Below are 24,840 nucleotides of genomic sequence, written 5' to 3'. Positions count from 1 at the left end.
GGCTGTGCAAGCTGATAGTGGGTCCAACAGCTATTAGTGCGGAGTAACTTCGTTGGCGTATTGTCAATAGCAGCATCAAACCTACAGCTGCGTTACCTTGACCATGCAGTCCTATCGAGGACGTATAGCTATCTTCCTTGTCTTAGAGATAGGTCCGGGACGCCTTCGGTTAACCAGAGCTGCTAGGAGATCCCAATGATCAGGTTGAAACAATTCGCAGTTGGTATGTCGATTGTCTGTGGTCTGCTTCCATGCAAGAAGCGGGAGTTCTTTGCCCCAAGCCCTTAGAAATCAATCTCAGCCTCGACCTCGTATGCGGCATCCTCGACGCCATCGACCACACTAGGCTTGGCACCCATTCTACATATAGCGATCTTTTCCACCGGGACATCTTTCATCCAGATGTAGTCCTCGTACCTATCCAGGATTCCTCTAGCATTGTCAATGACTGACTTATCCCATTTGCCACGTGCCTTGCTCCCCTTTTGTCGTCCGCCTTTGACATAAATCATATTTACAATCGTTGCGTGTAGGAGCAACGGTCGGCTATCCTCGATCATCAGACCAGCCTCCTTGAAGAGTGCCTGTATCTTTTCGCCAAAGTTTTGTAGGAATCCCAGCTTGTCCTCGGGAGGTGCGTAGAGGATAGAAGTCTTCTCAACCTGGTGCATTGAGTTGAGACCTTTCAGAGTTATTGTTAGGTTCTCTGGCGGGTTCGCCTCCGGTGCCGTGGACCCCTCAGAGGGCGGGTCAATCGGTTGGGTAGGCATACCCGGCATCACAGGTGGTTTGATCGTGGATAGAATCTTCTTCGGCTTGATAGACTTCAGCAGCTCCAAAGCCTTATCAAGCCCCTCGCCTTTAGGGAAACTCATGACCCCTAATGTCAAATGCAGGGTCCCCACGGGCCGGACCGCACCATCTGGGACGTCAAAGCCTCCGAGGCTCTTCGGATTGGTGACATCCGTGCGGAACGTTGCGAGGCTTTCGACTAGTTGCGGCCGAGACACTGTAGTAACCAGAGGGATGCAAAGAAAATGCGTTGGGGCGGGTTTTGGAGGCATCTTGACGCGCCTCAGCAGACGACTCATTCGCAAAACGTTGGGCTTGTTTGTTTAAAGATCTGGGTGAGTGGTTGTTAGCTAATTGGTTCATGTGGGATGCAAGCCATTGTTGTATTGCTAGTGGGGCTCTGAGGGGGCTTGCAAGACGTCTCGAAAAGCGCAGAACCATAGCATCATGGGAGAAAGGATGGAGTAGCTTAAACACAGTGGACTGCGCGTACAATCTTCGGCATTGGTATCAGACAGCTCTATCCTGCACAGTTCGCGTATTATTGTTGAAGAGTAGAAGCCATGGCTGCCACCCTGTTGTTACAATACTGCATAGACTAATCACATATGACGTAGCCGGCCGGCGCTGAGGCTGAGGCTGTGACTAGAGGTAGTGGCATTCAGGGGCAACTGCTTCAACGAGATCTCTAGGGTAGAAGACTTGGAAAGAAAGGTGAACAGACAGCAATAAAGATCAGGACTCCCACGCCTTTGCTCCGGTTTGGTTGTAGGATAGCCTCCGGCGTTTTATTTCCACAGCGTTGAATATGGAGTAAGAGCCAACAACCGCTGCTCCTGCTGGTCCGGCCGCTGATTCCGTTGCGTAGGTATCGGTTCCGCTGTTGCACTAGCTCTCTTGCTTAGGCCATATTGGGTACCACCAAGGGCTAGGATACCCTGGAAAGCACACCCAAATGGGCGGTGGCAGTACCCCACAGTTGGCGATATCCCCTACAACATTGACACAGGGCGTATAAGCCTGTATGAAACGATACACGCCCAAATATGCAGGAGTCGATATGGGGAGAAGTGTTGCCAAGACATGCGGAGTCTCTATTTCATAGATGGTGATAGCTGTTCAGATCAATAGAGGGCCTTCATCAAGCCTACAAGTATTTCTTGTGTGGAAATTTACGTCGATATACCGTTCAATATTTGTAGACGAGCTAGCTCTTCACGAAATTGGAGAGGTGAAACAACAAGAGCAAGGCGAAGAAGGTATCGTCAAAAACACAGCCAGTATCACCTCATATTGGATAGATTAGCAGCTCTAGAAAGTCAAATCCCATTCCGCTACAAACACCACGAAGCGTCTCGGCGGACAAGGACACAACAGCCACCGCAAAAGCGCCAGCCTCCCACTCCGCAGAGACTATTGTTCCCAGCGCAACGACGTGGCAGCCTCTTGACACTCTCTTTGTCCAAAAAGGCATTCTATTCGGCATCACCAAAATAAATAAATAAAGCAAATGCTGTCCATGCCTGAATGCATAGTCCAGGCGCTATTGTCCATAGCGGTCTGTCGTTAGAGGGATCTCTCTGGTCGTGCGTAAGCTGTGTAGGGGATTCGTCTGGAGATAGAATTTGGAAAAACGATAGGCGCGAAGAGGAGCCAATGCCCCTTAAAAAGTCAACTCCGAGGTCGTGCTTAGTTGTCGAGGTGGAGCCCTTGTTTCTGATGCTACCGCGGCTGACAGACACAAAGTAGGTGCTATGCGCTTCTGTCGCATCTAGGTTCCGTTGGCGTCGTTACCGCTAAAGAATTTATTCAGTTGCTTTTCAAGTTCCTCAAAGTCCACCTTGAGGGCCTTGAGTGCTTCCGTGATCTTACGGAGGCAGACGGTTTCATCCGGCTCGGGAGCGCCGTCCACGGTCAACTTGTGGCCGTATTGCTGGATGATTTGACAACTATCTCTGACCTTGTTGAAGCCCAGTGTTGCCGAAGACCCTTTCAAGAAATGTCCAAGACCGGAGAGTTCGTTAAGGTTCTTAGCAGCCCTAGAGAAAGAGAGGGGGGAAGCAGTGTCAGCAAGGTACGCATAAATCTCCCGGGCGCAAAGCAAGAATGCGAGGTAAGGAAGTCAAAAAGGAGGTAGGTGACAGTGCAACATGACAGAATAAGATTCTGTGCGGGAGGTAACTCACAGTGCCGTGTCCATCTTCTCAAAGGTTTCCTCTGCCTGCTCGAAGAAGCCAAGGACGAGGGGTTTGGAAAACTCGCGTTCGTCCTCACTCTCGTCCATCTCTAGGATCTGAGAGAAGGTCGCCATGTCGACATTGTCTCCTAGGTCAGGCATGGTGGCTGATCCGTCGTCCTATAACCCAGCGCCCCATAGTTAGTCACGGAGTTGGAACAGATAGAGCGAGCAGGACAAGACAGCGGTAAAGATTGAAGCACGGAGAAGAAGGGCCTCGCCTGTCACGCACTTCGGAACTAGGCATGTTGGCTGTGACAACTTTTTCAACGTCTCACTTCGGCGGCTTGGGGTCTATGAGAAGGACAAGGCCAGGCGAGGCAAGGCAAGGTCGGGGCTGGTAGGGCAAGTAGATGGATGGCCTGGTAGGGCAAAGTGGGTTGAGTGACTAGATAGGGGAAGGTATCCCGAGCGCCAGATGAGGGCAGGTGACAACGCAGAGCCGAAGCCTTATGTACTCGTCAAGTGTGTAGACCCAGAATAGTAAGGTGGATCCCACAATTTTTCGGGGTAGGGTAGTTTGGGCAGAGGGGCAGGCGTGATGCAGCAAGGACGGACGGTAACAGCACAGTACAGTATGGTATGATACAGTATAGTACAGCACAGCCGCCAGATGCAGAAGGGGTTGGGCGACAAGAAGCTGGTCAGCCACAGCGGAGCGAACGACATGCTGCTTAACAACCGCCTTACCGCGGGTTTGCGTCGCCGTCGTCGTCAGACGAAGCATGGCACTTGCAACGGGGAGGCGCTTTTCTCTCTCTTTCTCTCTCTCTCTCTCATGCTCTCCCTCTCGCCCCTTCTCCTCTCCCCTCTCACTAGATTCTGTGGTGTTGTCACAGGTGACGAGCGTGGAAAGAATGGGGCGGGGTTGAGATGAGAGGCAAAAAGGGCGTCATGATTAACGGAAACGGTCCAGCAAAAGACGCAATGACAGGACAGGACAGGGGCAGGCCGTGGACGGGGCATATCAAAGGTGGACGGGGTAGATCGGGGAATACGGTACTCACTGGAAGACAAGCAAGGCACGGAGTGACAGGGACTGACGCAGGAGCAAGGCAGGTTTGCCGGTGCGAGGTAGACTGGCTGACGGAGGGGAGATCTGGAGAAGACGGAAGGTTGCCGTCCTTGGTTTGGAGGCTGAGAGGATGTATGTCGGTCGATGGACGTTTTCTGGAAGAGGGAGGGCCGGGCTGAAGGGGGGCGCGGCAATACCCAGCAAGCTGCCAGCTGTTCAGAGACGAGATGACGGCTGGCCAGTCGACTCGTGGGTTGTTGTGGATGGTAGACAGTGGGAAGATGTATGGTGGATGGTGGATGGTGGATGTGCGGATGGGGAAACTGGCGGGTCGATGCTGTTAGTCTGGCTGCATACACTACCTAGACTAGGTACTTTACCTAGGTAGGTAGAGGAGGTACAGTAGGGTAGGGGAAAGAAGGTAGGCTAAGTGGATTGCGCCGAAGTGGTTATAAGAGCAAGCATACGCATACGGAGATTATATTATGGAAATAGTCGCAGTTGAGGTAATGCGGCAAGGAAGAAATCGCCAGAAGCAAGCCAACACCACCCTGACTGAGATAGGCAGCGAATTATCCCCATTGGGTTGGTCGGCTGGAGTTTTTTTTCAAGACCACCTGGGCACCACGCAGCCAGCCCTTGAAGTGCTGGTGGTAGCAGAATGAAAAGGCAGCTGCACCTGCACTACTCAACTTTAGCTAGCACGGTTCTGCCATCAGCGGTCGTGCTACCTGCTAGTGAAGATCCGAGCCAAGACCCATTATATTCACAGTACCTAAATGGCTTACCTGACCAGCCTAGTTCATGTGGTGAGGTACGGGAAACGTCTGTCTGACTTGATCGTGGGCCCTGCTCAACTCTGAAGTGGGCTGTCATTTCTCTAGTGAGATATCTTTCCAGTAGGATTTTCCATGTGCTCTCTCTCGCTCTCCCTCTCTCTTTTCTGCGTGTCTCTTCGTTCAACCGCATGTAAGTCTATCAGTGCGTCCGTGCTGTTGATGTGGGTATGTGAGCAGGCCCCCTTCCCCTTCCCCTTCCCCACGGGCCAACCGGCCAATGCCAATTATATAAGCCGGTTACCTGGAGGTAGACTGATACGGCACTGCGCCGACAACCGTCAAGTCTCTCTCGCCTACGCAGGAGCGAGATATTGTAATGACAGAACGTTTCCCATCTGCGGGTTGCGGGTGTGTAGCATAGCGGAGCGCTCGAGTAATGCACCCCTTCCTAGCACACCGTCTGCACCCGCAACCCCGAATCTAACACAGTTCAAACAGGCACCACCCATGCCACGGCCATCCCATCTGATCGGCCGGCCGGTGGAACCCACAGTGTGCAGCCGCGCCAGACGGCAGCCAAAGGCGTCATTGGGGGTGGCCCTTGCTCGCTGCTGCATCATATTTGTGGACGCCATGCCGCCAACATGGAGTCGGGGGCCCCCTTGTCCTGGCTTGCCTTACCTGAGCGTGCTGAGGTCGACCTTACCTTAGCTTACCTGAGCTGTATACCTAGGTAATTAGTTTTCGCCCTAGGTGCCTGGGTAACCTGGGCAGGAATTGAGATGGCTTCGTCTAAGGTGAGAGGTTTGGGGGAATCTCTGAAGTCATTTATCTCACCTTGACATGGCACTAGGTATGTAAGTAACGCTACCTAGGTAGTCTGGCTGGTACATACTAAGGCTTAGGTGGTGAAGGCAGTGATCACTGTGAGAGAAGAGTACCTGGGCAGGTGACAGGGATGTCCCAATATGGTTCCTTCCTAACCTACACCTGCCCTACACCTGCCCTACACCCTACCCGTCCTCAACGCAGATTAACTCGGACCGGGTGGATGCCCTTTTGTTGCAGAAGGACTGTATTGGCTCCTGTGATGCTTCATTCTTCCTTATTCGTAACGTCTGTTTATCTTCCATCCACTTCTGCAGGGTAGTTTCCCTAGCAAGCGTGGGGTGAAACGGGGGGCAAGCTGTACGGTTTGAGAAGGTGTCAAGTAACCGTGGGAAACACCTCTCCTCCATATCCCTTCGAAATCCCGCGCTGAGATTGGCGAGGAGTGTTGAACAAGGTAGGGGGGCTTCTCTTCCTCCTTAGAGCTGGTAGACGATACAGATAGACGACACACTCTTACAATAGTCAAGTCCCCACATCGGAATGACAATGTACTTACTGTACTGTACCTCTCCTCGGTTCCTTCCAGAACAAACCTTAGACTTTGGGACAGGTCCTTGGTGAGCAGGGGCGCTCTCTTGCCCCAAGCAAGTCAGGCAAGCCAGGTACCAGCAAGAGCGCTGCTGGTCTGATAAGGCTAAGTCTTGGACCGCTCCTGGGCATCACCAGCCCCCTAATGCATACCTATATATGTCGCCCATCTGGCCTAGTGGCGTAGGTCAGATAGAGTCATGATCGACATTGCCCTTTTTCCATTGTTTCCACAGAAGCTCTTCAGCCGGCTCTTTTGGCCATCATCACCCGAGCTTAAGCTTCGATCTGCACCCCTCTACTCCGGCCTCGCGCCAGCGTAGTCTTCGACTGTGACGCAACTCGGTCAGGGAAGCAGGTTTGTCGGGATCTCAAGATGTCGCGATATCGGGACAATGCGACATCATTCCATCTCCGGCACACTCTTGTCGGACCAGATTGGCCACGGCAGCACGGGAGCGACACGGCGGGGAAACAAGGTCAAGATCCATATACCTCTAAGCATTATCGTGTGCTGAGTTCACCAGATAGTTGGCATGCGGGTTGCTGGCAGTCTCCTACCTACTACGTGTTTATGCCAACTGTCTCATGACGGAGCGGCTAACACTGGACCGCAAAAGCTGTCTAGAGCCTCACTACCGGCCACGATAGCACAGGAGCTGACCGAGGCTGCGCGGCGTTCATCGTACCTCACGTCTACACGTGTTTGAGGCATTTCCCCGGGCAACCTACCTAGATTGTGGCAAGCATATTTGACGAAAGCATCGATATTTACCTCCGGTAAAGCTAAATAGGCCCCGAAGAGGGGGAAAGTAGATGCAGGGTCCATGCCTACCATCACCTCCGCCGAAGCAGGACCCCTTCTCGCGAAATATGGGAGCAAAGTATGCCACCAACTAGCGTGCTGTGCACATACGAAAAATTTACCGCTAGGTAAAGCCACTCAGCAATCGGCCGTTAGCTGTGCTCCAGGGTTGCGGTTCAGGCCATCCCTGTCCGCCACTCCGGTCTTTCCAAGATTGCATGAGATTCTCTTGGGAAACGGTGGGAAGAAGAGGGCATGGCGCCTCCCGAGATATCTCCAACTACTGCATAGTCCGTAGTGCGGTAAGCCGGGTCGAGGAGCGAAAGGCCCCGAGCGTCCTCAGTACTGTACGGCGACCCAAGCAACGCAACAGCATGTCTGTTGGTGGATGTCTTCAACCCGTCGGCTGGGTCCTCCATCTACTTCTGCGTCTGTTCCTGCTCGTGCCATCTTAGCGTCGCTTGCTGCATCGTGCAGTTCCCAATTGGAGAGACATGCGGTGGCTGTCCCGGTTGCGAGTCTCACGATGATGGGATGCCGACCTGACCTTGTGGCTAAGCGATCATACCCTTAGCCCCAATCCGCTTGCTCCGGCTTACGTCTCAGGAATTACACGCTATGCTAATGTTCCTGCTGGGTTGTTTGGCTTAGGGTTTCTTGAGTTTCCAGACGCTATACGCACAGCTTCACGCCAGTCATTTACCCGTAGGACCGTCGCATGCTAGCTACAGAGCATAGAAACTATCCCGGCTGCCTTTACGACAGATCTTGCTAGATGTTCTCCTTTCACGATTATTACAAGACCACTTTGCATCGACAACATAACCAACTGGCGTTACTTACCCATTAATCCATAGTAGAACAGACCAGGGTCGTCCAACTGTCACAAGAATTACCCCACCACCCCTCACTTCATCGCATCGCCGAACTTTTTTTTTTCTTCTCTGTCCGCCCACCGCCCACCGCCCATGCCAGAGCCGGGTCCAAGCTCAAGCTCCATTCAGCACTGTCAGAGTGGGGCGCCATGCATGGCTGGTCCTTTGGTTTTTCCGACGTCACTGGCAGCGTCATTTGAGAATTTGAGGGTTGCACTGCATCTGCACGCCAAGCGCAACTCCTATTGGATGCAGACCTCTGCTGGCCCGCCATTTCCCCAAAGCGCCAAACGCCGTCTCACGTCTTTGCCCTTTTCTCTCGAACCACCAGCAAGCTGACTCTCTATGGAGTCCTGTCGTGATGCCTGTCTGTTCGCAGAGGCCTTTCACACCACGTTCTGTACAACCTGATCATGTGTTGGGACCCCAGGTCATACGACATTGGGCGGTATTGGTTGTGCCCGTGGCTGGACATACTCTATCTGTTTTAATGTGTGCCATACCAGCATGTTCCCCGAGAACCTCGAGGCCCTGGGTATCCCTGATGAATGCTGCCATGTCACGTCGGAATCGGGTCCAAGACCGGCACACGCTTCAAGGGAATGATCCTCCTAGTGCTCCAGCTAAACCCTCTGGATCGGATATCGGCACAACAATTTACGTTGATATGGGCGGCCCACACTCACAGGCTTTTGGTCTGTAGCAGCGTGTGAGGCTTATCCAAGTTCCCGGCGGCCTGTCATCATGCCCGCCCTCCCTTCTTCCCATTTGAGCAGGCCTTGCAGCCCCTTTCTAAATGACGCTCTTCTACTGGCAAGACGGCTGTCCCCGCGTGTCTATACCAGTATGGGTACCCATGCGTTGAAACGGGATGTAAAAAGGGTGGCTTCCTCGCTTGTTGACGGCACCCATGACCCTATCAAGTCAGACATAAGACGCTAGTTTGGCATGTCGGTCCACAGCCTCTCAGAAACCTGGCTCCACCACAAGTTTGGATCGTTTTCCACAAGGGTGATCTTAAAACACGCATCTCGCCGTGTGAATCGTAGGCCCTATAGGTTTCTTGGGGAAGGCGGCCAAAATTTCGGACATCCCTGTCAACCCTTCTCTTCCCACAGGTATTATAGCGCTGAGGTACCTGGCTGACCGGCCTTACTTACCGATTGAATCATACTAACAGCTTCCGCCCTGGTGCTCCCAGCTCACCGAGCTGACGGCAGACATACAAGCACCAAAGTCCCGCGGCTGAATTGCCGACTTTCGTTACAATAATCTCACCTCAACCATGAATGAACGGCCTCGACTGAATGGCCACGACACAGAGGTGGCTTTAAAATTCAGCCGTCCTCATCCCTAATTTATGACAACATGGGATTTCTAAGCTGTTGCACAAAACATCTGGGCGTATTCCGTGCGAGTGATGCCAACATGGCTAGTTCATTTATCGGAAGTCTACGAGCTAACGATTATGTCTAAGTGATCGACATCCGTGAGAGAGCCTCCGTCCACAACCCCCGGCGCCCTCCTTTGTCGTGCTTGGAGAAGGACCATCCTGCATCCGCCCTCATTGTGGTCGGCCATGCGCCGATCCCTAGTCACCATCGAAACTCTCGCGCTCTAGCTCGTCAAACTGGACCCCGGAACTTCACCGTTTCATTCTTATCACCTTACTAGTTTTATGACATCCCGCCGGACCTGCATGCAGTTTGCATAGTTACACTTCAAAACCGGTTTTTGACGACCTCATAGCCAGTAGTTTCCTTTCCACGGCTTGGCCGGACCTATCAAGACAAGGGCCACGGCTTATTTTAATCGTTCCGGTCGACACTATTTTGCTCACAGGTGTCTCCCGTGGTGCTAGAAATTTCCATGCCAAACCACTGTGACGCTATCATGAGACCTCAAAACGACAATGGGCCGACGTAGGAACGAGTTGAGGTTGATGGACACCGACGATCACGTGCGGTGAGAGCGAGGCAGGTTGATATTCAAGGCTTGAGCGACGCCGATTCCTGCCACTTGAGGTAACCTCGTCGTACCTTGGCGTAACAATCCCACGATTCCGCCGGGACACCCTATGCCTCATATCGAGTAAAGGGCCGCACAGTCAAAGCCAAAGACGGTAAGTCCTCGTGATGTGACTTTAAGGGTTCCTCAACGCCGGGAGACCTCGCTGCACCATCACGGCACCTTGCCTCATTCGTCACCTGCATGGACGCTGATAGGGTGCACGGATTCTGCTCTTGCCGAGACCACGCAGACGGGCCTTCTCCAATCCGTGAGACTCAAAGCAGAACCTTTGATGCCACACTGAGCAACCAGGCAGCATCTTGCCAGCCACCCTCGTCGGCCTTCGGTGGGGGCATCCGCTCTTCGGTCGAAGTTGCAACGACACCCTCAAACTGCCTGAGACTGGATCTGCGCGAGTGTGAAATCTCTTCCACTTCACCATCGCTTGCCTCGCCCTCAGTCTCAGACTCTTCGTCGTTCTCCTCGACCGAGAAGAGTGTCCAACCTAGGACATTACCGAACCAAGTGCCTACTCCAGCGCTGTTTCGCTTGACTAATCTCCGCACATGAGCCTCGTCTTCCTGACTGGTGTCTTGATCGATGGCCTCAAGCTTCTCGTCCAAGTTCACGAAGTCTGGCCCTGCGAGGTGAGCCTCTTCTGCCAGGTGTGAATGATGCGGGAAGTATCCGTCAATGGAATGCCGTTCTAGCGGCGTGAGCATCTGGCTCCGGTTGCCCGCGCGGCTTTGGGATCGGCTGCCAAGTCGGCTGCCGTTGGGCGTCTCGTCGTCCAGTATGCCCAAGCTGCCTCGTCGGCTGGTGTGCCGGCTCGTAAGCTCCCTCTCCCTTGCTAGCTCGCGCTCGAACAGGTCTTCGTCCTCGTCGTGCATCCCCGTGAGACTCGTAGAGCTGGCTCTAGAGACGAGCCAAGCCTGACCCTTTGATTCGCGTGCCTCACTACTGATCAAAGCTCCAGCCCGCAGCAGCCAATCACTATCATTCCGGTCCCTTGCCGACAGAGCTCCCGAATCGTCTTTCCTCCTGCGATGATGACCCGGCGACGCATTGCCCGACCTCGATTGGCGACCCCGCGAAGCTAGATGAGTAGCCGATTTGCTCTTGGGGAGGTGAGCTCCAGGCGTAGAAGCGTGACGGTGGTGAGAGCTTGATCTAGCTGGTGAGTTGGACAACAGCCCTGGCGTAGTGGGAGCTGATTTGCCCCGGAGGTAAGACGTGCTGCGAGGCGTGGGGACGTTCAGATCGTCAGGTAAGGCGTCGTGATCCTTGAGGGGGAGCTTCGAGGTGAGCGGGGCCAGGGACAGGTGGTTGAGGTTCGTTGAGGACCTGTTCTTCCGCCGAACTTGATTCGAGTGCTGATTGTACGCGACGTCCATCGTGAGAGGCTCCTCGTCGTGTAGCTCAGGCCGATAGCTTTGATCCCAATTGAATGTGCTGATGGAGTGAAATATCCTCGTGCAAGCTTGTAGTTGTTTGCGATGGAGGAATCACGACACGGGCGTGTTCGGTTAATGGAGCTGGGGAGAGCCGAGGCGGTGATAGCGATAAGTCACTCCACTGTAGGTGCTACTGGGGATCGCGTTTTCTGGCCTGGATGGAGGAGGAAGAATGGGAAAGGCAGTGGAAGGCTGGGGCACCAGTAACCCGCAGAGCACAAGCCTATGAGAAGATGCCGCTACCGAGGGAGTAGACTGGCCTGTGATTTGATCTCCTTGCATTTTGCAGGCGCCACTGGATCGCCGTAGTGGTGCATTATCATCAAGTAATACCGTTGTTTTTAGTGGGCTGCATAAGTGCACACTGTATAAATGACACTGCGGTAAGCGCCAAGTAGCGCGAGAAGTACCCGAGCAGAAGGTCGGGTCCCCTGGTATACCGTGCCGTCTTGTCGTTAGGCACCGTGCCTCTATCAATTTTTTGAAGTCGGCATCAAAGAGCTGCTCACAAACAGAGAGACCCCGGTCAACACTTTCGGCAGGCCAAGCTACCAGACGGTGTGAATATATTGACCTCTTGGACCTCAAGCCAAATTCCTAAAGCCGCCTGGTGTTTTGTCGGGAGTCAATAATGCGGAACCTGCGCAATATCCGCCACAGCGTGGTCAGGGCTCCGTCCGACATAACGGCAACATGCTGGGATGCTGGGAAAGACGAAGTTCTGGTTGCTTGCGGGCCAACCGAGTACGACGCAAGGATTGAATTACTCAGAGTTGTGGAAAATCCAAGTCCTCAGGTCCCAGAGCTGTAAGTGCTTCATAAGCCTCATGTGTGAAGATGCCTAACAGGCGCTTAGACAATGTGAGAGGATCGCTGCATGGGACGCACCCAGCCCAAACCCAGACCTGCTGGTCGACAGGATAGTGAATCTGCACTATTTTGGCGATACCCAGACAGCCTGTCTTGTCCTTGCTGGCGGTGACATTGTCATTGTCAAAGAGGAAGACTTCCCGTCTCCAGATGGCGTCCATATCGAGATCGTCGGCTCGATAGATGCTGGCATAAAAACAGCTCGGTGGTCACCAGATGAAGAACTCATCGTTATCTCGACTGGTGCAGATACTCTGGTCTTTATGAGTCGGGGCTTTGACGCTATTGCTGAGGCGACGATGACCTCGGATGACCTGAAGGCATCAAAGCACGTTTCTGTTGGCTGGGGAAAGAAAGAAACCCAGTTCCAGGGCAAGGGTGCGAAAGCCCTGCGTGATCCCACGATACCGGAGAAAGTCGACGAAGGCGTTCTTAGCGCCAGTGACGATGGACGAACTACTATTAGTTGGAGGGGAGATGGTGCTTATGTTGCGATCAACAGTATCGTGTCTGGGTCACGGAGAGTCATTCGTGTCTATACCCGCGAAGGTGTCCTCGACAGTGTAAGTGAGCCAGTGGACGGGCTCGAGGGAAGCCTGAGCTGGAGACCAGCAGGCAACCTCATGGCCGTGATTCAGCGGCTCGCGGATCGTGTGGATGTCATCTTCTTTGAGAGAAATGGCCTTAAACATGGCCAATTCACACTGCGAGCCCCTGAAGCACTGAGCGAGAGTATCACTCTTGAGTGGAACTCAGACTCTACAGTCCTGGCTGTCATACTTAAAAGTGCTATTCAACTCTGGACAATGGGCAACTACCATTGGTATTTGAAGCAGGAAATTTCTCTACAGACGCCAAAGCCGCTCATATCTTGGCATCCGGAGAAGCCTCTTCGTCTAGCCACTGCCGCATCAGGTTTGTGCAGCCTTGTATTCCGATGTCTACTCACACTAACTCATGAAACAGATGACCTCATCCAACAAGAATACGTATTTACCACTTGTAGGGGCTCGATGAAGCCGCCTCACGACCATGGTGCGATTGCCGTCATTGACGGCCAGACCGTGAAAGTCACAGCCTTCAGGACTGCCAATGTACCACCACCAATGGCGATGTTTGAGTTGCAGGCCAAGTCAAATATCGTGGATGTTGCTTTCAGCCACGATAACTCAGCCCTAGCGATACTACACCAAACCGGCATTGACCTGTACCAGTGGCAAACCAAAGGGCCGCGTTCTCTAATCCCAAAATTGCTCAGTAAAGTTGATTTCGAGACATCCGAGGACGCTGTCCTGTCCGGCGGTGTGCTGCGGATATCTTTCGCCGGAAAAGGAGAACTAAGTCTGCTTCATTACAACCAAGACCAGAAGCTATCCCGATTCCTTTTTGAGGCTGATACCCCTGAATCACTACGATTTGAGACAGATATCGCAACACCTATCGAGTCGTTAAGGATGGTAGTCTGCCATAATGATGATGCTGGAGCATATGTGCAGGCAAGTTCCGGGAGACTCTTCAGAGTCGACACTGGAACCACCGAGTCGACGTCAATCAAGTTCCCCATTTTCCTTCCGTGGGTGGAAATAACGACGCATGAAGAAGAAACCATAGCAATTGGCCTGTCAAGAAATGGTCATCTCTACGCAAATTCTCGTCTTCTCACGAAGAACTGTACTTCGTTTCTTCTCACTCAGGACCACGTTATCCTAACGACAAATAACCACCTTCTCAAATTCATCCATCTCACAAGTATAGAAGGTAGGCGCCTCTCCTAGCGCTGTCATATCCATTTACACTAACAGGAACAGAGCTAGAAGTCCCACCAGACGACCCCGAAAACGATGAGAGGTGCAGAAGCCTCGAAAGAGGTGCGAGGTTGGTCACGGCTATGCCAACAAATATGAATCTGGTCTTACAAATGCCGAGAGGCAACTTGGAGACAATATTCCCTCGAGCCATGGTGCTTGCCGGAATCCGGCAGCTTGTGGACGAGAAAAACTATGGCAGAGCATTCGCTTACGCTCGAACGCAACGCGTGGATATGAATATCCTATATGATCACCAACCACAGCAATTCCTGGCCAACGTCGGTCTATTTCTGGATCAGCTCCAAGACGTCACATATATTGATCTCTTCCTATCATCTCTCAGGTATGCTTCTTTCTGGGGGGAAATCAGCTGATATCATGCTAATATCGTGCAGAGAGGAAGATGTGACACAAACCATGTACAAAAATACCAAGCCTGCAAAGAAGATCGATGCAGGCATAGTTCTGCCAAATGGGCAGACCGCTACAGCTGCACCAACGCTTCTGGCAACAACCAAGGTTAACACGATTTGTGATGCCGTCCTGAAGTCTCTTCGAACACGGCAAGACACTAATTTGCAAAATATCATAACCGCGCATGTTTGCAAAACACCACCAGCTCTTGACGACGGGCTGCTGGTTGTTGCTGAACTCATGCAAGAAGACGACAGCTTAGCCGAGCGAGCCGTTGAGCACATCTGTTTCTTGCAAGACGTCAACCGGCTCTATGACCACGCTTTGGGGCTGTATAACTTGGATCTTGCATTGCTTGTTGCACAGCAATCGCAGAGGGATCCAAGAGAGTATCTCCCCTTCATTCAGACCCTCCATCAAATGTCGGACTTGAGGCGAAGATTCACCATTGACGACCATCTTGGCCGTCGTGAGAAGGCTCTGGCTCATCTGCAGACTTTGCACGCCTTTGACGAGGTCCAGAACTACACCACCAAGCATAATCTATATCAAATAGCCCTCAAGTTGTACCGGTATGAGCCGGAACATCACAAGAATTTGACCGACCTATATGCGGCATATCTCGAATCGAGATCGCAGTTCAGGGATGCTGGCTTGGCGTACGAGTCCCTCGGCAACTTCGCGAAAGCTACAAGCTGTTATCGTGCTGCTGGTGCTGGTGCATGGCGTGAGTGCCTTTTCACGGCGCAACAACAAGTTCCACCCCTTTCTGGATCTGCGCTCGCAGACCTCGCCGGCACTCTTGCGGAGGCACTCTATGAAACAAAAGACTACGCCTCAGCGGCGAGGATCCATGACGAGTACCTGTCCTCCACCGATTCTGCCGTACGTTGTCTCTGCAAAGGCTACCACTTCGCCGACGCCATGCGCCTGGCCGTCCTGCGCAACCGGCCCGAGCTCCTCGAGTCGACCATCGACACCGGTCTCGCCGACGCCCTCTCCTCGTCCACGGAGCTGCTCGCGGACTGCAAGGCGCAGCTCCGCGCGCAGGTGCCGCGCATCGCCGAGCTGCGCAAGAAGGCGGCCGAGGACCCGCTGGCGTTCTACGAGGGCGAGCGGCCCTCCGGGCTCGGCGACGTGCCCGACGACGTCTCCATCGCCGCCTCGTCGCGCGTCAGCACGAGCGCCAGCCTGTTCACGCGGTACACGGGCAAGTCCGGCAGCGTGGGCACGCTGGGCAGCAACGTCAGCCGCGCGACGAGCAAGAACCGCAAGCGCGAGGAGAAGAAGCGGGCTCGCGGCCGCAAGGGCACCGTCTACGAGGAGGAGTACCTCGTCAACAGCGTGCGGCGGCTGGTGGAGCGCGTGGAGGAGACCAAGGGCGAGGTGGAGAAGCTTGTGTTTGGGCTCATGAGGAGGGGCATGGCGGAGCGGGCGAGGGCCATTGAGGCGTTGATGGATGAGATCGTCGAGGCCTGTCGGGTGGCTATCAAGGAGGTGTTTGGCAACGGTGAGGAGGAGAAACCTCAAGCTCAGGAAGGGGAGGATCCGATATACCACCCATCAGGGGCTGATGCGGTCTTCCAGGAGAGCCTGGAGGCCAGCAGGGTGAAGCAAGCTCCACCAGTGATCACGGCGTTCAAGAGGTTGTCATTACTGGGTTGATAAATGAGGATCACTTGATCAGGATTGACAAATAATATAGTGCCCGTTCAGGGCCCCGTGTATTAACGGATTTATGTCACAGTGATATACATCATCTAATATGTTACATGCTATGAGGAGGTGGGTGGTTTGGTCTCCGCCTCAGTCTCGAATGCTTCTGGAGCCTCCGTGTGGAAAATCTCCTCCTCCAGGGCCTCCGCACCAGGGAGCCCGCTCTCCACGGCAGCCACGCCAGACGCCTCCAGTGCGTTCTCTTTGTTCTTGGCAATCACCTGGCCGATCTTCTCGAGCATCTCCTCCGTCAGCACCGGCTGGCCCAGAGCCTTGCGCAGCTCGCGCTGCTTCTTGTTGAACTCCTTGAGAGGCGTGTTCATGGTCTTGGCCAGGTCCTTGCGCGCCTGCTTCTCTGCCGCCTCCGCCTCCTTGCGCGCAATGTACTCTGGCTCGTGCCGCGTCCGGAAGATGCTGTACCGGTTGCGCAACTCGTCGATGACGCCCCGAGGGACCGGGGGCCGCAGGAGGGTCGGGACGAACGTCTTCTCCTCCACGTCGATGCGGAGCGTGTCCACGGGGTGGTCCTCGTGCTCCTTCGGCGCGACCTTGGGCCATGGAATCCTAATGTTCAGACCGGGAACAATGCGGGCCCAGCTCGATCGCTTGGTCTGGCGGTCGAAATAGAAGGAGCCGTGCACGAGCTCCTTGATGATCACGTCGCGGGTCTCGCCGGTTGTTTCGTCCTTGACGGGGTGTACGAGCCGGACGGCGGAGATGGGGACTGGTGCCTCGGCGAGCTGTACGGCTTTAGTAGCGGAGTCAACCTTCCGGAGGAACGGAGGGACAGTGATATTTGACTATGCACGACTTCGGTCAGCAAAAGGGACGAGTTGTTGGTGGTTGGAGAACGGGGTCTCACCATTATAGCAGTGTCGTCCAAAAGGACCTGAGCAGAGTCCTTGACAATCCTCTTGATGGGGGCTATCCTGCCTTTGTAGGGGCCTTCTATGACCACGACTCTGTCGCCAATGGCAAGATTGAGGAACTTGATACCGCCTGCCCAGGCAGTCCTTGCATCGAGCTCCTCCTTCGACAGCACGCCCTTCACCGTGGAACGCTCCATGGCAACGGAGCCGTAGTATGTCCGGCTGCTCTCGTTCAGCTTGGGTATGTCTCGGCGCGGCGCGAGCGGGCCCATCTCCCAGTCCTGCCGCCTGGTCTCCCGCGCAGTCTGCAGGTCGGCCTTGATCTGGATCATGGTCCTCGCCTTCTCCCGCGTCTGCTCCTTCTTCCTGCCCTTGCCCTCGACGTCCTTGGCCTTCTTGCGCAGCGCCCGCCGAACGACCTGCCTCTCGGCCATGGCCGTCCGCCGCGCCAATTGCAGCATCGTGGGTGGTCTGGGATGCGGTGCCGCGGTGGTATGGGTGCGGTTTGGCTGTCGCGTATGGGGGAGCTCGACAGTTTTTTTGCTGCGATGCTCTGATGCTCCAATAATGTCTAGGCCCAAACCAGGGGTCCTGGCATTGAGTGCTCGGAAAATTCTGCCGCCGAGGTTGCGACGCTAGCAGCACTCCCCTAGTTGCTAGCACTGCAGCTACAGTGGGAATTACAATACCACTTCAGAGCTGGACAGTTATGCTGGCACGTGTTATAAGCCATGTCAATTATACTGCATTGCTCCTAAAATTGTGAAGTGGAATTCACAGATAGCTCGAGTGAGTTCTTATATCTCCGAGTCTTGCTAAAACAATATCATAGATCACATTGACCAGTAGCAATGAGTGGTATTGGTGTTCTAATCTCCCGTCTCTCTGAACTCTACAAAGTCGACTTCTCTGGGACAATATAGGACGACTGTGTTTTTCGGGACTGGATGATGTTCTAGCAGGCAACAGGTCGATTCATGGGTGTCCTAGGGTAAAGCGAGGCATGTTTTGCGCGTACATCTAGGGACCAGTCCTATTGCATAGGACTGTCTGGGCACACTTGGATATGCTTGGAGCTTTACCATTATTCAAGATGTAGTTGTAAGTAGCCATCGCCATCTGATTGAGTAAGCGTCATTTTGCATCGAAAATAAAAGAATATCATTGAAACTGTCGGCGAGACGGTCTCTGAGCAGCTTGCATCTCATCTGGGAGCGTGTTGACAAGCGTCGTTTAGCAACCATAGAAATGCTCAATGAAACCACTGCATTGCATGATGCACTAACACCCAAAGCACAGCTTGTTTGTTGGCAGGATGGGGTTTCCAGACGCTGGATCAGTGAGCAGATAGGTAGGAATGAGGTCGACACAGTGGAGAAATAGCAAGATGCGTTGCAGATGCCGAGGAGATCTAGCGAGTCTAGTCTGTGCAATTGAAAGCCGTTGGGAGCGATCAGATGACATCTTGGATCCGTTCCGCAGAGTTGAGGCTACCTATCGGTAGATATGCATGGCGATCTACTGGATCGGATGGTCCGGGGCTAGAAAATTCCAGCCAGACACGAGGGAGAGCTGCCCCCCGAGCAAAGACATTGGTGATTGGAAGGCAGTTCCAGGGCTGCAGTTGAGACCCGTATAATGCACTGCAGGCGAGGCAGGCGAGGCAGGCTGGCTTCCGTGCGGCTCTGACATGGGAAAAGTCCTACATGCTTGGGGGGCACGGCTAGGACTTTTCTGCTGTCTAGTCTCTGCTCTCTGCTTTGGTTGCTCGCCTGCTCGCGTGTCCACCCAAAAGCAGCCTGTGTCAGCCACATCTTGGTGTTTGGATTACCTTAGTGACTGGACTGGGGAGGAGCTCGGTGGTTCGGAGCTGCTGCGATCAATGCCGATGCTGGTTCCAGAACAAGCAGCTTCTGAAAGGAAAAGAAGGAGACGGGAGACGTAGCAGAGCGCGTCTGACGATAGGTCGTCTTTGACTAGATCGTCCCGTCCAGTAGATCTAGTAGCGTCGCCGTTCGTTATTACTTCTGCATCGCGGTGGATACAGGCGGTCAGGCTGTGCGTTTTCAGGGTCCCGCAAGATCCAAGGCCATGCGAGGTGCGTAATTACGGCGCCGCCGTATGGCGCAAGAACTCAAGAGAGAGGTGCAGCGTTTATAGTACTGCTAGGAGGGAGTCATTTCATTGTTGTAAGGAATATCAGGACCATCAGCTTTTGTGGCTGCATTTGGAGGAACACAGGAGCTCGATCCGTTGAAGGCAGAAGGCTGCTCAGCTCCAGGGCTGATGATATTATAAGACCAGCTTGCAAAAGATGCTGTCAGTCATCGTCACAGCGCCCGGTGTCTGTCTCTATCAGCCAGCGTCATTCGGCCTCGCCTGCTGGTGAAGTGTCTATCGCTTTGCATGTGAAGCTGCTGCTCGAAGTAAGTATTGCCCTCGCAGCGCTCCTCCTTACGAAGCACCGAACCGAGCGAGCAAATCTGCACGGGGAAGAGCTCCCTTGCATATCGGCGGGCGCACTACGGAGCACTTACAGGGCTGTTACCGCTCTTCTTCAGTGGATACAAGACGGGTGCTGCTGACGACGGGGGCACGCTGGAGAAAATACCTTTTGTGCGTTAGGGATCTTGCCCGAGGTAAGTGGCTGTCTTAGCACCAGCATGTTCCTCGAGGCCGGGGCCATGCACTTCCTACCTAGATCCTAGGTAGGCCTGCTGGTAAGGTTGTTTCGCCACTCAGCTCAGCGAGACCGACGGCGGCTGCCTCCTGACAGCAGCCGCAGCCCCTGACCAGCTGTGCTTCCGGGAAAGTTGGCCCAAGTAGAGAGCGGTCGGGGGGAACAAAGGCGGGTGTGTTAGTGGGTGTGTTGGTGGCCTGGCGCTGCCCCCCACACACGGAATCCAGTGACGCACCACCGCGAATGGCTCGCCAGATGTGGTTTGTGATTGTTGTTATCTGGCCCGGCATCCCATGCTTCAGAAGGCACCTCATTCTGAGCAGCATTACTGCAGTAGCTAGCAGCTATTGTGCTATGTAATGTCGTTCTATCCACCCTGGCTGAGGCGCCGCAGCCTGTTATGAGATAGAGGATCATGTTAACCGGTATCTGGATACCTATCAGGTAGATAGGTGCACGAAACTAAAGGTACCCCGTTTTAGGGCCGACGAGTTGGTGTGCGTAACGCAGTGTTCCTGTAATTGAACACCGGTGGCCTCAGGCTGCGAGTTAGAGCGGTACCTTGACGGGCAGGAACGTTACCCTAGTGAACAACTGAAAGTATCTCCTCGCGGTTCTTCACGGACGAAACAGCCACCTCCAGTCTTCAAGTCATCTTGAAGACGCAGATGATAGCTCAACACCCGAAAAAGCTCGTCCAATTCTCTTCCGTTTGGAGGTCAGGGTCTTCTAACCTGCAGAACCTGGCGTTTGTTTGTCCTTCCTCCGGTCCGCTCTCACCGTATCTCATGTATGTAAACCTAAATGCCTGCAGCTCGTAGTCCTCCTCCTGGTCTAAGCTTCCTCACTTGTCGTAGGAAAGTACCTGCCTAACAGGACTTGCCTGGTCGAGCTGCCTCAGGTACCTACCACTGACCACCAACCAACCCCCAACAGCCACTGACTGTTACTTGGGTGCGACTGCTGCTGTTCACTAGCAGATAGTCCGTCAGTCAGTCAGTCAGTCAGTCAAGCTGCCTGGCTGGACTTTCCACAAGCAACGCAGCAACGCACGTACACTTACCCGTACTTGCCTGGGCACTCAGTCCAGTCAACTCACGCACGCTCCACGCTCCACGCTCTACGCTCCACTCCACTCGCCAAAACTCCACTGCCCTGCACCTGCGCCGACTGTCATTGTCTCTCCTCTCTGGCGTCAATCCAGTCCATTCAAACCTCTTTCCCCCCCGTTATTTGCTTCCAGACAGAACCCCATCTCCCCCATCCGTCAACAGTCAACACACCCTCAAATCGACGACCACATCTTCGCCTGCATCGCGATCTCAGGCTCCTTCTCCCTCTGCAGCCACTTTTGTCGTCGGGAGCCCCCATCCTCCCCAGGAAAAAGGAAAAAGGAAAAAGCATTCCTCTCCCAGCCGAGACGATCTTCTAGACCCCTTCTTCTCTAACCACCACAACCACCACTACCCGACACACAACTAAACACAATGGCTGAGATCCGCCGAAAGCTGGTCATCGTCGGTGACGGTGCCTGCGGAAAGACCTGTTTGTTGATGTAAGTCCGCTCTCTCAACATTTCCTCCACTTCCCGCCAGCCCTCCGCCGTCCGCACCGTCACCATCACCACCACCACCAACAACAGCAGCAAAACCAGACCTCAATCCCAGTAACACTATCCATGCTAACACCAATCTCAGCGTTTTCTCCAAGGGCACCTTCCCCGAGGTAAGATAAAGCTCGCTGCTCCCATCAAATCATCGATGTCGACTTCATCCCCCCAAATCTTCGTCCTCCCCTGGCATCGGCAGCAAAACAAACGCAGTCTACAGCTGCCTCGTCCTCCAAAAACACCAACCACCCATTTGGCCATCGACGCATGACCACAGCCAATAACACTTCCATCTCTTTCATCAAACGCTCTAACGACAGAAATAGGTATACGTCCCCACCGTTTTCGAGAACTACGTCGCCGATGTCGAGGTTGATGGCAAGCACGTCGAGCTGGCGCTATGGGATACGGCTGGCCAGGAGGATTACGACCGTCTTCGCCCTCTGTCCTACCCCGACTCCCACGTCATCCTAATCTGCTTTGCTGTTGATTCTCCTGATTCCCTGGATAACGTTCAAGAGAAGGTGAGTCCCAGATACCCCCGGGAGGCTCGCCGCCTGCCCCGTCTCTTGATAAGCTACCCACTGACACGTGCTCTCTCCTGCAGTGGATCTCTGAGGTTCTTCACTTCTGCCAAGGTCTCCCCATCATTCTGGTCGGCTGCAAGAAGGATCTGCGCTACGACCAGAAGACGATCGAGGAGCTTCGCAAGACCAGCCAGAAGCCCGTCTCTCCTGAAGAGGTAAGCCCCAAGTTGCTCCCAGACTACGACTCGCACAGTCTACCCGATAGTCAAAGAGCGTCGATCCATGAGCTGTGCGCCCTTGTGCTTGTGATGATAGGATGCTAATTCCAATGTGTGCGAATAGGGTGAGGAGGTTCGCAAGAAGATTGGTGCCTACAAGTACCTCGAGTGCTCGGCCAAGACCAACGAGGGTGTCAGGGAGGTCTTCGAGCACGCTACTCGGGCTGCCCTGCTGTCTCGTAGCAAGAGATCCGGCAGCCACAAGAAGTGCCTGATTCTCTAAGGGGTCTCGCCCTTAGCGTAATCGTGACTCCCTTCGCCCGAATATCTCCGCCTTGTAATCCATCATCTTTCCCGCGGGCATTCGTTTCCTCCATCTCAATCAACTTGTCCACCACTGCCGCCGATACCGATCAGGGATGATCGGGGAAGGTTTCTTATTCTGTGCGGGGAGGACATGGGGATTTTGGTGTAGGTGTGAGGGGACTCGCCTGCATTGGTTTTCGGATGGAGTTTGATATCGTCTTGCGTGCTGCCGCTACATGCTCTCATCTATCTTCATTGGACCGGCGTGTCATCTTTGGTTGGGCCTAACACACACGGCGGGGGGGCTTAATTCTATTTTCCCCCGACTTTGGTAACGGAAGCGGTGTTGTTGCTCGCATCTGACAACAGCGAGGATCAGGCATGTTGTGTTGTGTTGTGTGGTATTCTTGTGTGTGAGAGAGAGTGTGTGTGTGTCATGTGAGTAGGGGAGAGGAGAGTTTGAGATGGTGGAGGAAGACGGGGGGATGAAAGACGGCCGGAGAAGAAGACGGAGAAGATACTCGTGTTTTTGTGTTGTGTAAGGGGTTCGCGATGGTTGTCGCCAGCCCCTTCAGGGCAGGTGGCTTATATCATAAATCTCTCTTTTTTCCTCTTGAAAGCTCTCTCTGTTCCTCGCCCCTTAGACCGCAGAGATCCTCGTTGTTGTCGTCGGCTATTATTTTTTATATCATTATTTATCTATCTTGGCTTGTCATTCTTCTGCTATCCGAATTCTAAGTCCTCTTTGGCTGCATACTTTATAGCCCGCGATGTCTCCGTGCCCAACCTCTCTGTATGCCCCTTAGAGAGCATCCCACCAAGGGACCGAGCATCCGCGACCGGGAGTGCTGCTTTTGTGTTGTGCACGATTACTAGCTTGTGTCTTGGCCCACGTTCGTGCTCATTTCTGATCCTCAATTGTCTGTGCTACCGTATTCTCAAGACACCGTGTGCCTATGTTATTCATGAATGAATAGCTGCCCCGGAGACAATATAGAGAATGGTCACGGGAACCAGGCCGTATCACGGGGTAGGGAGGGGTGGCAGCAAGACTTGGATCGCGCTCGCGGACATGGTTATCACGGCATATATCATACCATGTTCAGAGTGCAAGTCTTCAAATTTGGGGCACGTCAGTGTCAGTGGCCTAGCGCCTAGCCGCACTAGGAGACGATTACGATGGCCTCGTCGTCGAGGCTGATATGTGCGTGTATGTATGTATGCATGTAAGTGATTGGATTGTCTGCAAAAGGCAGAAGAGTAGCAGGGTAAGCTAGGAAGCGGTCATATCCATTTCTGTGTCATAAACTCGTAGCAAGCAAAGCAGCCGTTCCCGCCGTGTCCCTTCCTCCCCAGCCAGCTCAAGGGTTGTAGAAACCTTCCGTGAACGACACTGTCCCCCGCGAGGCTAGCGACCTCAGCTTCGTTTGCACGCAGATGACGGTGGGCTTGATCTGCGGGAAAGTCTGCCGGGCCGAGTAGTAACTGTAGGAAGGCCGACGAGAAGTCTACATGGGGCAGGACTGTGGAAGCATGAGCATGTCAGCACTCCGTGCAGCCCCGTCTTTGACGATCGTGTAAAAGACATCAGGACGTTTGGGACATGGGACACAAGTAGAGGTGAACGTACCGCGCCGCAGGAACCGCAGGACTTGGAGGCGCCGTCGGAGGCGGCTCCGCACTTGGGGCAGGAACTTCCGTGCATGTTGTCAAACCTTTGGGGGCTGCGAGAGGAAGATAAGTAATCTGGTATTCGTCTGCTGTTCGGCAGGAGTGTTCTGTCAATATCAGGCCGAGTAACTTGAAGCTGTAAGCAGCAAGTGAGTGAGGTGGTGCTGATAATAGAGGAGGAGGGGCTGCCTTTTTCGCCTCCTACGGGAGTGTAAGAGGATCGCAGGCGGGGTTCTTATAAGTCCCCCAGGCCTTCCCTATGCATGTGAGAAAGAGCTTGCTTGGGTGAAACCACCACGGCGAGAGTCACCACACCACACCAGCATGAAGTTGGTAGGCAGGCAGCCCACCCTCTCGTTACGGGAGGTCGCTACCCAGGTAAGTTTGCCATCTTGCAGTACTGTTCGACTATGGATAGGATCCGCTGGGTGTCTTACACAGACCTGCCTACCTACCTCGCCTGCCAACACCCTCACGGGGATTTATTTATTGGACAGCCGCTGCAAGCAGGTAGGCAGGTATAGGCGATCGCTGCAGAACGCGAGACAAGCACCCCCGCAGGCTTGTTCGTCACGCTGGACACACTTCGGGATGTCTAAGCCAAGTAAGTAGGCACGTAGGTAGGTAAGGGTGCCGCTCTCTGTCGGGCCTAATGCACGTTGAAGAGCGGATCCAGCCGGTGTTGGAACAGGGCTAGCTGCCCACCAGTCAGTCGCGTGGTGGCCGTCTGATTAGACATCCAAGTCAGGCGGCGTTTCGGCTGACGG

The 24,840-nt window shown here is 53.9% G+C and overlaps 6 protein-coding genes across 6 annotated transcripts; 2 read left to right on the top strand and 4 right to left on the bottom strand.

Moving 5' to 3' along the window:
• Positions 1 to 284: 284 nt before the first annotated feature.
• Positions 285 to 875, bottom strand: UCRPA7_4490 (hypothetical protein; the record flags this gene model as incomplete). Its single annotated transcript, XM_007917046.1, has 1 exon — positions 285 to 875. One exon carries the CDS (start codon positions 873 to 875, stop codon positions 285 to 287), a length of 591 nt encoding a protein of 196 aa, XP_007915237.1.
• A 1,688-nt stretch (positions 876 to 2,563) lies between these two features.
• UCRPA7_4489 (putative histidine phosphotransferase hpt1p protein) lies at positions 2,564 to 3,130 on the bottom strand (the record flags this gene model as incomplete). Its single annotated transcript, XM_007917034.1, has 2 exons — positions 2,564 to 2,831; positions 2,979 to 3,130. The coding sequence occupies 2 exons, from the start codon at positions 3,128 to 3,130 to the stop codon at positions 2,564 to 2,566; spliced, it is 420 nt and encodes a 139-aa protein (XP_007915225.1).
• Positions 3,131 to 10,206: 7,076 nt separating this feature from the next.
• Positions 10,207 to 10,821, bottom strand: UCRPA7_4488 (hypothetical protein; the record flags this gene model as incomplete). Its single annotated transcript, XM_007917020.1, has 1 exon — positions 10,207 to 10,821. The coding sequence occupies one exon, from the start codon at positions 10,819 to 10,821 to the stop codon at positions 10,207 to 10,209; it is 615 nt and encodes a 204-aa protein (XP_007915211.1).
• Positions 10,822 to 12,016: 1,195 nt separating this feature from the next.
• UCRPA7_4487 (putative elongator complex protein) lies at positions 12,017 to 16,142 on the top strand (the record flags this gene model as incomplete). The annotated part of the gene is made up of 6 exons (XM_007917018.1): positions 12,017 to 12,192; positions 12,242 to 13,170; positions 13,222 to 13,712; positions 14,327 to 14,406; positions 14,459 to 15,204; positions 15,265 to 16,142. 6 exons carry the CDS (start codon positions 12,017 to 12,019, stop codon positions 16,140 to 16,142), a joined length of 3,300 nt encoding a protein of 1,099 aa, XP_007915209.1.
• Positions 16,143 to 16,252: 110 nt separating this feature from the next.
• UCRPA7_4486 (putative kow domain-containing protein domain-containing protein) lies at positions 16,253 to 17,523 on the bottom strand (the record flags this gene model as incomplete). Its single annotated transcript, XM_007917053.1, has 2 exons — positions 16,253 to 16,993; positions 17,056 to 17,523. The coding sequence occupies 2 exons, from the start codon at positions 17,521 to 17,523 to the stop codon at positions 16,253 to 16,255; spliced, it is 1,209 nt and encodes a 402-aa protein (XP_007915244.1).
• A 3,706-nt stretch (positions 17,524 to 21,229) lies between these two features.
• UCRPA7_4485 (putative gtp-binding protein rhoa protein) lies at positions 21,230 to 22,379 on the top strand (the record flags this gene model as incomplete). The annotated part of the gene is made up of 5 exons (XM_007917065.1): positions 21,230 to 21,297; positions 21,440 to 21,467; positions 21,678 to 21,875; positions 21,959 to 22,093; positions 22,221 to 22,379. The coding sequence occupies 5 exons, from the start codon at positions 21,230 to 21,232 to the stop codon at positions 22,377 to 22,379; spliced, it is 588 nt and encodes a 195-aa protein (XP_007915256.1).
• Positions 22,380 to 24,840: the final 2,461 nt, after the last annotated feature.

This window comes from Phaeoacremonium minimum, assembly GCF_000392275.1.
Source record: "Phaeoacremonium minimum UCRPA7 unplaced genomic scaffold PA7_03_scaffold_348, whole genome shotgun sequence".
In the NCBI taxonomy this organism is placed as follows: Eukaryota; Fungi; Ascomycota; class Sordariomycetes; order Togniniales; family Togniniaceae; genus Phaeoacremonium; species Phaeoacremonium minimum.
This window is presented reverse-complemented; position numbering and strand designations above follow the sequence as displayed.